This window comes from Solanum stenotomum, chromosome 6 (genome assembly GCF_019186545.1).
Source record: "Solanum stenotomum isolate F172 chromosome 6, ASM1918654v1, whole genome shotgun sequence".
NCBI classification, from domain to species: domain Eukaryota; kingdom Viridiplantae; phylum Streptophyta; class Magnoliopsida; order Solanales; family Solanaceae; genus Solanum; species Solanum stenotomum.
In genome coordinates, this window is record NC_064287.1 from 34728452 (window position 1) to 34740355 (window position 11904).

Below are 11904 nucleotides of genomic sequence, written 5' to 3' on the forward strand. Positions count from 1 at the left end.
ATGGAGGGAATAATATTATATAATTATTACCCTATTATTATTAGTTGGTAAGTATATATATATATTTTCGAAAAAATATTAATTGTGGGGTGTGGAGTTGGGGTTGGTTATTCTACTGGTCCATCTTATTTTATGGGGGTGAGAGGTAGTGTTGTTTATTCTTCCTCTGGTCCGTTTATTTTCAATTCGAAGTCCATTTTTTCAATTTCATTTCTCTGTTAGGACATTAATCCATCCACTTTATTGTTTTTCCTACAAACTATTTCATCTTTTTTTAAAAAAACTCTCTCTCCTCTTTTTCTCTCTCCATTTCTCCAACAGAAACCGGCGTTGGGATCTCCGCCATCGCATGCCGGAAAACTTCACAATTTCCGATCGGGGATTATGAATGTTTAGCTGTGGATAAACGGAGAAAATATAAACAATTTAGCAAGAGGAGAGAGAGAAATTACAGGTGGTTTAACGTGCAATGTAGGAAAAACACATACACAACAGGAGAGAGAGAGAAACAGCGAGACAGATAGAGAGAGAAAGGCATCGAAGCTTTGGAGGTTTCTGCACGGCACGGATACCTAGATCTCTTCTTCAATTTCCCTTCCTTACCTTGCCTTGTGCCGTAATTTATTCCTAAACTATTTTTTCGTCTCTCTGTTCTCTCTTCCTAATCTTTATAGCTACCTCTCATACCTTCCAATTTTTCTATATATTCAAAAAATAATAATCTCTCTCATCATTCTCTTGTCTACAGGTGCGTGCTTTTTTGTTTTCCTTCTACTTTTAGCTCAATTATGGCATATCCTCTTTTGATCTACTCAAAATTGGCTTCGTTTAACTGTTCGATCGGCTTCAACTTTTCTCTTTGCTAAACACTAACTATCCTTCTTGATCTGCTTAGCTTGATTAATTCATTTCAAACCTATGAAATTCTAATTCTGTCTTGACTTGTTAAATGCATCTAGCTGAAAATTCATTTTAACATGTATGATATGATCCAACCTCTGAATTCGGCTGAACCTACTCCCCGTTCCATATATACGTTTCTTTTAACTGTTCAACTTGTATAACAACATAATTGAAGTATGTGTCTCAACTGTAACAAGTTGCTTACTTTGATGTTTCTATTTTGTGCCCAATCAGTATAAAAATTGGTTCTTAATGACTTCTCATTGCAGAAATACTTTGAAACAGGATCTTCTTCAAGCTTCATACAAGGTTGATGTATTTCGTGGTCTGATTGAAAGAAGGGATTCTTTCTTCGATTAGATAATTCCTTCTGTATCCAACTTGCATCACGCCATCTCAAATGAGGGAGCTACAGGGTTTATCGCCGTCATCTTACTTCTCCGAGGAATTATGTTTTCGTGATGAGGTATAAATTGTTCATACATTACTCTTTGTAATCTGTTAATATACTTGTAATGTTACAACGTCTTGAATAGGGCCTCAAATGGATAAAGTAGGGTGGGAATACTATTTTGCTTGTTTTTTTCCTCAGTGACTGATACCTTCCTCGTCTGAACTTGACAGAGGCAAGTTGGATTTTGGAAGGCAAATAGCCTGCAGAACTACCATGGTGAGTAGTAATTTAAATAAAATATTGTGTGTTCCTATTTATTTCAGGAGTTTGCTAGTGCTAGCCGTTGTTTCAAATATGCATCTGCCTGCCATATGCACAATGCGACTATCAGACTAGTTAAGTGCCGTGATTTGAAAGTGGTAGTGGATACTGATTGTTTCAGCTATTAGTTTAAGAATCTCCATTGTCCCTTCTTCTCCCCTACTCGAAATTCTTATTGTTACAGTGCTGTAAGCTATAAATTTAGAATATGTGATCTCATCCTGCAAAAACTTTTCTTTCTAAAACGATTGCAGAGAAGATAATTATGTTTAAATCATCTTCAAGTGACACAAGATTGGTATCTCTATTGATTTTTGGAAACTTATTCGGTTGAAAGGTGGTGACAGAAATGGTAATTAGACTGTATGAATCTTGCGCAATGGTTGTTTGAATCTTGTCTAAATTAATGTGCTTTAACTTTTCCGATATCCAAAATATGTGCACCCTTTCCAAATACAAACAAATGCATGACCCCCCCTCTCTAGTGATGATAAAAAAGAAAAGAAGAAAAAGAATGAAGGTCCTGCTAGCAAAACGTGCAATGACAAGCAAGTCCTGTTATTTCTGACATATTTTTTCATGGCTCCATCCATGTATATTCTTTATAAAAGATACCATAACAAGGGTGAGTGATATTCTTTTGATTTCCAAGTGAAAAGGGTTGTGATCCAGATGAAGGGTTTTGATAACCTCTCTTTCCACTTATCTGACGCCTTCTCATGCAGGTCTTAAAAGTGATGATGCTTTACAAAGAGCTGCTGTTCGTTCATCACCCTTTGAGAATCATATTTCGTTGGGCTCCCCGACGGCGAAGCATTTTGAACATCATGATTCTCATCTAAAACAAGACAAAAAAGTTAACAGTATCATAGAAAGACGAGCTGTTGGAATAGAAAGAGCATCCCACTCCTTACCTAGAGCTCTTGACTATAACGTGGGTGTAAGATCTATTGTCAGCACTGACTTGGCATCTTATCCAGCAGAAGACGACAAAATTAGCATATTGGGAGGTCAATATGAGAATGGTCTCTTCTCGAGCTCATTATCAGAGTTATTCAGTAGAAAATGTATGTCTTGCTTTCCTTCTGTTTATTAGTCCTTTGGCCTATTACTTTGTTTTCCCAGTGTTGTCGCTTTTTTGGCAAAAAATTTCCCCGTTGCGATTTCAGTGGCTGTCAAAAGTGGTACTTTCACTGCTTCTCTTGTGATTATGTTGTAGTTGGATAACTTATTAATTCAGTCCCTCTCTTATCAATTTTTTTCGTTTTATTTCTTCGGCTTTTCAGTCGGTGGAAGAGGAGTTGATGTTTGGATTTTGTATGCAGTGCGATTACCGACCAACTATTCACCACATGGTCATTCTGTTGGAGCAGCTGACTCACACTATGAAGAAGAACGTTTTGAGTCCCTTAAAGAACTTGAGGCCCATGCTATTGGAAATCTTCTCCCTGATGATGATGACTTGCTTGCTGGGGTAACTGATGGGCTAGACTATGTTGGCCAACCCTATGCTGGTGATGAAACTGAAGATCTTGATCTTTTCAGTAGTGTTGGAGGTATGGAGCTAGGAGAAGATGGTTCCTCTACAGGACAACAAAATTCTGAATATGCTGGGAATTATACTCTGTTGTTGGGCAACTCTAATGCTGCAATTGGTGGCCAGAAACCTTTCGAGGAAAATCCATCTAGAACACTCTTTGTAAGAAATATAAATAGCAGTGTTGAAGATTCTGAACTACAAACTCTTTTTGAGGTGAGAGCGGTCAATCAGTGGGTCTACATTTTCCAGAAACTTCTCTCTACACTCTTCATAGAGAATTAAAATGTAAACAGAAATTGTATGTTTTGATTGGTGATAATTGTTGTGTTTGATTCTTATGAACAGCAATATGGAGATATTCGCATGCTATATACAGCATGCAAGCATCGCGGTTTTGTTATGATATCTTATTATGATATTCGAGCATCACAGAATGCCATGAAAGCTCTTCAGAACAAACCACTGAGACGCAGGAAGCTAGACATACATTTCTCAATTCCCAAGGTATGTATGCTTCATCTTTCTTGGTCTTTCCTAGTGCCGGCAAAATGAGCCCATATTTTGGTAACCCGCCCATATTTTAATGGGTCGGGTTAGTGTCTTTTTACATGGGTAAAATATGGGTTGATGCCCATATTCAACCCATAAAAATATGGGTAAAATATGGATTAGCCAAATGGGTTAAGCTTCTAACTTTTATTCGCTCAAAATTCATGATATCACTAAAAATACGGTAACTTCTCTTCCTTTTTATGTTCTTCTATAGAACTAATTATTTTCTCTATAATTGAAAAGGTGAAGTCTTTGGCCCTCCAAAAATATATATTTTAAATGTACATTTCTTTTGTTAATTATAATTATATTTTTTTATTTGTTTAATTTTATATTGGATAATAAATAATAGTGTAAAATAAGCAAATCATGTATTAGTATTGACATTGCTTAAAGTGCATTAAGCATGTTTTAGTCCTAAAATGCAAATATTCATTTACTTTGAAATTAAAAATATTTTCCCCTTGTAATTACATAAATTTATTTTATATTGAAAAGTTATAGGATTTCATTTTGACTTTTCTGATACAATAAAACTAAATGAAGTATTTTCAACATTTTTCATTTAAAAAAGACTAAAATATTTTCTCCATGTTGAATTCTTAAGTAGAGTACTATTTACTCATGAAAATATGGGTAAACTAGTATTTTACCCAGTCCATTTTTACCCATATCAAATATGGGCGGGTTGAATTATTACCCATTTTATGTTGATCCATTTTCAATCCGCCCAAATTTGACCCAACCCGCCCATTTGCCACCACTAGTCTTTCCCATGCCTGTTTTTGGCATTACTGGCCCTACAATTGTTTTTGACATTTCTATATATCTCCCATATGCAAGCAGTATACCAAAAATATCATCCATTGGCGGTATTTTCTGAGCTAGAGTTGTTTTTGCATCGCATGTTTCTCAGTCAACAATTCTCAGCCCTACTTTTCTGATCATGTTTGATAGGACAATCCATCAGAAAAAGATGCCAACCAAGGGACTCTCCTGGTTTTCAACCTTGATTCCTCTGTTTCAAATGATGAACTTCGTCAAATATTTGGTGTATATGGCGAGATTAAGGAGGTCAGCTAGTCTACTAGCTTTTTGCATGCAGTTGTTTTGTAAGGGATATTACTGATTTTTTTTCTTCATTTTTGCCCCTTTCTTTTAAAAGATCCGCGAGACTCAGCATAGAAGCCATCACAAATTTATAGAGTTTTATGATATTAGAGCTGCAGAAGCTGCTCTTCGTGCTTTAAACAGGAGTGACGTTGCAGGGAAGCAGATAATGATTGAAGCAAGCCATCCTGGTGGTACTAGACGGTGCGAATTTTTAACATTTTGCTTTCCTTAGCTCTTCTTGGAGATACCCCTCCTTCCCACTTCTCAGAAAAAGGAGAGAGAGAGGGAGAGAAAGAGAGAGAGACATCAGGACAGTGCTGTTGTAGAAAGCTGTTAGCTATATTATGTTTTATAGCTGAGTATGCCAATTATTCATGTTCTATAGGCTTCACAAATTTGAACTCATTTTTAATCTGGGAAATTGTTATTTTCTTTTAACTGATTCACTCTGTATTTGAGCCTATGTTTGAATATAGCAGGCTGTCGCAGCAATTTCCTTCTGAGCTGGAGCAAGATGAACCTGGTCTTTATTTGCAGCAGAATAGTCCTAGCAGTTTAGCCACTGGATTTTCTGGTACTAGTACTCTTCATTCTTTGCATTATAATTCTTGCAGAAAAAGTATTCTCATTCACTTTACTTAAATCGTAAGTTCCAGGAGCACTTCCACATGGAGGACATGGTTCGAGTATGGAAAATGGTTCTTTTCTGGGCAGACAATCAGCCAGTGGTTCTGCCATTAATTCCTATTTGGATAATGCATTTGACTGTGGATTATCATTCAGTGTTCCTAACAGCTTATTGAGGTTGGAATCTAAGGGGAGTAACCAAGCCAATGTTGGTGAAACTGGCCACCTGCAGAGCCAAATCAATTTTGACTTTCGGGGCACATCAGGTCTCCATCCTCATTCTCTGCCAGAGTACCATGATGGTTTATCTAATGGAACTTCCTCCATTTCTCCGGGCGGCATTTCTGCAACTATGAATATCAGGCCACTAGAAGCAATAGAAAACCGAAAGTTCTCCAGAGTTGGCCCTAATGGGCAACCGGTGGAACTAAATGAAGGTAAGAAGTTCCATATCACCGGTCTTTGTTCTGTGCAAGGATAAATGTTATACTGACTGGAATAGTGGTTATAATCCTGAAAGAGAGGGAAGCGAGAAGAAGAATGAGACTGTTGAAATTTGCTTGTATCCTAGCCAATTCTCTGATATGTTTCTTTTTCATTTTAATGAGGGTCAGCAGTTTCTAACGGAGGTGAGAGTGCAATTGTACCTGTAAGGGTACAGGTACAGGGGCCATATAAATAAAAACAAGTGTGCCAAATTTGCTTATTTACTGATCTTCTATGTTTGCTATTTCTGTTCATTTCAGTTTTTACTCCAAATGGAAATGTGAATTGTCCTTCTCCTGGGCACCAGTACATGTGGAGTAATTCACATCAATCGCAGCCTCAAGGCATGATGTGGCCAAACTCACCAACATATGTAGGTGGGGTCTGTGCTTCTCGTCCTCAACAACTGCATTCAGTTCCAAGGGCTCCGTCTCACATGCTCAATGCACTTGTACCAATAAACAACCATCATGTGGGTTCAGCACCTTCTGTTAATCCATCCCTCTCTCTCTGGGATAGAAGACATGCCTATGCAGGAGAATCTCCAGATGCATCTGGTTTTCACCCAGGTTCTCTGGGCAGTATGAGGATGTCTGGAAATTCACCACATACTTTGGAGTTCATTCCTCATAACGTTTTCTCGCGCACTGGTGGCACTTGTATAGACTTGCCAATGTCTTCCAGTAATGTCGGATTGCATTCCCATCAGCAGAGAAGTTTAATGTTTCCTGGTAGAGGTCAAATAATTCCTATGATCAGTTCATTTGATTCTCCAAATGAAAGGATGCGGATCCGTAGAAATGAAGGCAATTCGAGTCAGACTGACAACAAGAAGCAGTTTGAACTGGATATTGAACGGATTGCACGAGGGGACGATAAAAGGACAACCCTAATGATAAAGAATATTCCTAACAAGTACGTCACTGTTTTATTATTAATTGATATGTTATTTTATACCTGAAACCCTTCTATTTACTGATGTGAAAACATTATGCTAAAGATGTTGATGTGGAGGGAATTTACTCCAAAAAAATGAAGAAGCTGTTTGTTGTTGAGAGATTACTAATCCATTAGTTTCTTTGTTATTTGAGATGATTTTTCTTGAGTTCTCTTGAAAACTACCCTGACTTGGTGGGTCATTTAGCATATGTGTAGATAAAATTACCATAAGTCTGTACAAGTAGAGAGTAACAACTGTCTACCACCTTGAACTGTTATCATGTAGTAGCATGGTGAGTGCTATTACATATCAGGCCTTCTCATGTTAAAGCTTTTCCTCTCCCCTTATCTTGCTGAATGACTTGAAATATTTCTGACATTTTCTCCAATGTGTCCCAGTTGTAACTTATTTAACAGATTTTCTAGTTACATTTTGTAGATCATTGATACCGACACCAATGCATCTAATGAACATACCGTATTTATATGTATTTTGGTTGCAAAATTTCAATGCTTGTATACCAGCATGGGATGAATAAAATAACATTAAGGCTTCATTTCAAGATCAGTTTTCATCTTTTGAGTATAAAGATCATTTATCTGTTGTCACAGCGACAAACTTGTTCAGCTATTGGATATATATTTTTTGCATTCTTTGTCTTCAAAATTTGCAATGGTGTGCCATGTTTTAACTTCTCCTGGGGATTTTTAGATATACTTCAAAAATGCTTTTGGCTGCAATAGATGAGCGTCACAGAGGAACATATGATTTCATCTATCTACCCATTGATTTCAAGGTTAGTGCTTTGTCCATGGTGAAAGCTTTCTTGTATTCTGGATCTTGTTTCTACTCTCTATATAACTTTGGTTTGTTTTGTTGCAGAACAAATGCAATGTAGGTTACGCATTTATCAACATGACTGAGCCTTCTCTTATTGTTCCATTTTATAATGTATGTGGCTCTGGCACCCTAAACAAAATTAGTTCTATTCAATTTGATGGTAACTTCCTATCATTAAAGGTGAGAAAATATTTGTCAGGCATTCAATGGAAAGAAATGGGAAAAATTCAATAGTGAGAAGGTGGCATCACTTGCATATGCTCGCATTCAGGGAAAATCTGCACTCATTGCTCACTTCCAGAATTCTAGCCTGATGAATGAAGATAAGCGATGCCGACCAATCCTCTTCCACACTGATGGCCCTAATGCTGGTGATCAGGTATGAACACAGCTCTATCAAATAGCTGTCTTTGCTTTTATAGTTTCATTTGTATCTGGGGGACTATCAGCTTGATATTTGGTCTCAATTTGGAAAAGTGTGATCTGTGTGGGAGGAAAATTAGTTCTCATTTTCGTGATTTTGCAGGTGCCGTTTCCCATGGGTGTAAACATGAGGCCAAGAAGCAGCAAAAATCGGGCTGGCACGAGTGAAGAAAGCTACCAAGAGAGCAAGGATTTCATAATTGAAGAGTCTGTGAATGAATCAAATTGAGGAAGCTGCGGCAATTTTGTTGGTACTAACCTACTAATAGGAGGATTTTGAGACTGGAAAGAAATATCCACCCAATTTTTATTAATGTACATTAGGGTGGTCACTGGAAAGGCAAGAAAAAAGATGAAAAGACTTGTATTTTTCTGAATTTTGGGACAGACTCCTGAAATAGTCATGAAAATTGAGGTATCTCAGTGGAGCTTCAAAATTTTGCAAGATTTGGGGGGCTACTAATTCAGATAATCACACATATGAGTTTACATGTATTCATAAAACATTTGCGGCACAATGGAGGGTTCTCTTCTATCTCTTTCTCTCTCCTGGCATTTTCCATATATTTTTTTTTGTCAACTGACAATATTATTAAGAATTTTTTTCTCATCTCTCCTCCCAATCCATTCCTTCCAAATTACATGAATTATAATTGATTGGCCACTTTCTTTCAAATATTTTAACGTTACTTTGGCGTTACTCTTCATTAGCTATTACAAATTCTTTATTATCATTGAATAGCGAGAAAATTTAAAACGACTATAATTTGGACATAATTAGAGATTTAAAGTTATAGTGTGAGTACTTGTGATTCATAGCAACAATTTTATAGAGGAGATAGGTGAACGAGATAAGAAGAGGGAGAGGGAAGATATTAGAGAGAGGATGAATATGTTGATACAAGTTATATTCGACGGAATACAACGAATGCAATTTGATAGAGAGAGAAGCGGGTGAGACTTGGGAGAGATAGAGAGAGGAGAGGAAAAATACAGGTTGTATCACACTCCGAGCCTACACCCTCAATGTGGCCGACACTCAAAACCATTGTTGGTTCCAAATGGATTCTTGGTCTGGTCTGTTACTAATTATATACTACAACACTATCCGAAAGTTTTTAAAAGATGAACATGCAACGACTTAAGAAAATGAACTCAATAATTTTATAGTTAAAAATTTAAATCGATATAATATGCATATGTTTATAAAGCAATGGCGAAAGTTATGAATCAACTAACTTGTCTATGAAGCCTCTTATGTATTGGAAATAGGTTATTGGGACAAGGCCCCAAGCTACCTTAATACTTTACTGACAACATATATTAACTACTAATTTGCTAGATAAATCGAAGCCTTCCAAAAGTAAGGAGATCTCATCAAAGCTGGATGAAAGTGAGATTCTAGTGATACGCCTATTGTCGATCCTGAATTCATAAATCTACATCATAGAATAATGCAATGTCGAGTGATGTCAATACATGAAATTTACTGTATGTAAAATAACTGAATGAAACTATTGGCTAAGGACTAAAGTAACAGAGCTAAAAGAGTAAATTTTAAGATATACTAAAATAAAGTCAAAGAAATTGTAAATCATGCATGCGTACTTAACAACAAACGTTTATAAATGAAAATATGCATCAATACAAATACTGAAAATAATATAATTTTAATTTTCTTGGAGAGATTCTCTAATCAATAACTATCACATGATCCTTAAAATGATACAACATTTTGCCCATGTTGCTAGAGTCATCTTATACCTTGAAAAAGTATAAGACAAACTTATTTTAACTTATGGATACAATCTCTGAGCCCTTGCTAGGGGCTTTTTGAGGAATCATCTGAATCAAGACACGTTCTTATCATATTCTGGTGACGCAGTTCTGGGGTTTGGATTATCTGAATCCTAACCCAAATAGGTTCTCAATACTACTCCCTAAACATGCACTTTTTCTCATAAACTTTAACACTTTAATAAAAAGTGTCATGCTTTAGGGAAAAAATTGAAAAATCTCTTTCTTTGAGTCCTTGCTCAAAATAATTCATTAGAACTGAACTAAATTTGCTTTAAAACTGACTATGTTTCCCTGGAAATCTGATTATGCTTTTTCAAAGCTGAAATATGTTTTCTTTCAAGCTGAACATGATTTCCTTAAAACATTGACTATGCTTTCTCTAAATTTGACCATGCTTTCTTTTAAAATTGACTATGCTTTCTTTAAGGCTGACTATGCTTTTCAAAAATATGAATTTTCTTTATTTCTTAAACAATGCACTTGAAGCTAAATATACTTTCTGGAACTCTTTTATGAAATAATGCACTTGAAGCTAAATATACTTTCATGAAATAATGCATTTGAAGCTAAATATAATGTAACACCTCGAAAGTAGAATAATTGATTTGGAGGGAAAAAATACAGAAAATTTGTTGGTGCAAGTTTGTACGAGGTCAAGTATGAGTTGTACTTAGTTCTACGGTCCATAGATGGCTTTCATGAATGATGTCCTGAAAGTTGAGAAGATGTCAAGTCTCAGATGAGTTTTTACGGACCAACAAGATAGGTCGTGAGAGTTTCTACGGGTCGTGCATGATGCTCGTTGACTTTGTGAGATTTTAGTACCTTAAATTTACAATCAGCTTGTACGGGTTGTAAAAGGAACTACGGCTCGTAGAAAGCGATATGTAATTGATCTTCAAAAACATGGACTCTTAGTCATTGAGTGTATGATTGCCCTTACGACCCATAAAAGGAACTATGAACCAAACATGGCCAGTCGTGGTCGATGGCCCGGACTTAAGAGGATTTCTAGGGTTGAGTTCTACGAGGAAGCTTTACGAGTCGTGTTATGGTTTATGGGTCGTGGTTGGTTGTTCGGGTTTGAGTTCAAAAGGTTGAGTTTCCAATAATTGATCTATGGATGACCAGTACGGTCTGTAGAAAGATATACAGACCATACATGGTGATGTAGAAGCCTTTTGGCATATATTTCTCAGGATTAACTGATTTTTCTCTTACTCTTTTTATATCTAAACTACATCGTTTCTAAACTATTCCTAAGTCCTATAACCATTTCTAAGATCAAAACCCTCACCATTCTCTCTCAAACTCCCAAAGCTCTCAAGTCTTCTTCTCCAAGGATTCTCTCAAGGTGATCTAGGGTCCCTCAAGCTTCAAGTCTCCTCTTCCAAATCCAACGCTAGGGTTCATCAAGGTATGTGAGAAATTCATCAATGGGTTCCTCTTCACCCATTGAGTGCCAAAGAAACCTCAATTTCTACTTAATGATTCTTACCTAAATTCTAGGATTTCATTATTACGTTGTGGGTTCAATTGATTTAAGACTTTTTTCATTATGATTGATCTTATTATGCATGATTTGAAAAACCATGCTATACAAGTGCTTTATGATTATGAACTGAGCTTGATATTCATGTATTATGAATTGAAGAATTTATGAATCAAGGATGCATTTAGATAAATTATCAATCATGATTTTATGTAATAAGTTGCTTCCGATTGAAGTATTGTCATTGTGAAAAGATGATCATGATTTAGATGCTTTAGATAAGGATCTAATGAATATGCTATGAAATCATAATTTTGAAAGGAGTTATTCTATTATATGGAAAAAAAGATCTATCATATGGAGTTTATGAATGATTTGGTATTACTAGATTCTTACTATTTCAAAGACTATGAATACGATAGAGAAAATACATCATTATCCCATTAAAGTAAACTAATTGTTGAAAAAGACAC

General features: G+C 36.1%; 1 protein-coding gene across 5 annotated transcripts; it reads left to right on the forward strand.

Annotated features, from left to right (window-relative positions):
* The first annotated feature begins 205 nt into the window (after positions 1-205).
* On the forward strand, positions 206-8471 carry LOC125867099 (protein MEI2-like 4). 5 transcript variants are annotated; one of them, XM_049547521.1, is made up of 15 exons: positions 206-748; positions 1173-1369; positions 1528-1573; positions 2344-2685; positions 2944-3371; positions 3504-3662; positions 4668-4784; positions 4876-5024; positions 5303-5397; positions 5474-5887; positions 6197-6851; positions 7588-7672; positions 7759-7827; positions 7916-8095; positions 8243-8471. In XM_049547521.1, exons 2-15 carry the CDS (start codon positions 1304-1306, stop codon positions 8366-8368), a joined length of 2931 nt encoding a protein of 976 aa, XP_049403478.1. In that variant the 5' UTR covers positions 206-748; positions 1173-1303; the 3' UTR covers positions 8369-8471. The 5 variants fall into 5 exon arrangements, with proteins under 5 accessions (XP_049403478.1, XP_049403480.1, XP_049403482.1 ...); XM_049547523.1 differs by having other exon boundaries at positions 219-616; XM_049547525.1 differs by having other exon boundaries at positions 244-748; positions 5480-5887.
* The last annotated feature ends 3433 nt before the right edge of the window (positions 8472-11904 follow it).

Bases quoted from the DNA above. Each gene is read 5' to 3' on its own strand.
- LOC125867099 (XM_049547521.1), top strand. From the start codon at position 1,304: ATGAGGGAGCTACAGGGTTTATCGCCGTCATCTTACTTCTCCGAGGAA. The intron at 5,025-5,302 runs GTGCGAATTTTT...TGAATATAGCAG, and splicing joins CATCCTGGTGGTACTAGACG to GCTGTCGCAGCAATTTCCTT. The intron at 8,096-8,242 runs GTATGAACACAG...GTGATTTTGCAG, and splicing joins GCCCTAATGCTGGTGATCAG to GTGCCGTTTCCCATGGGTGT.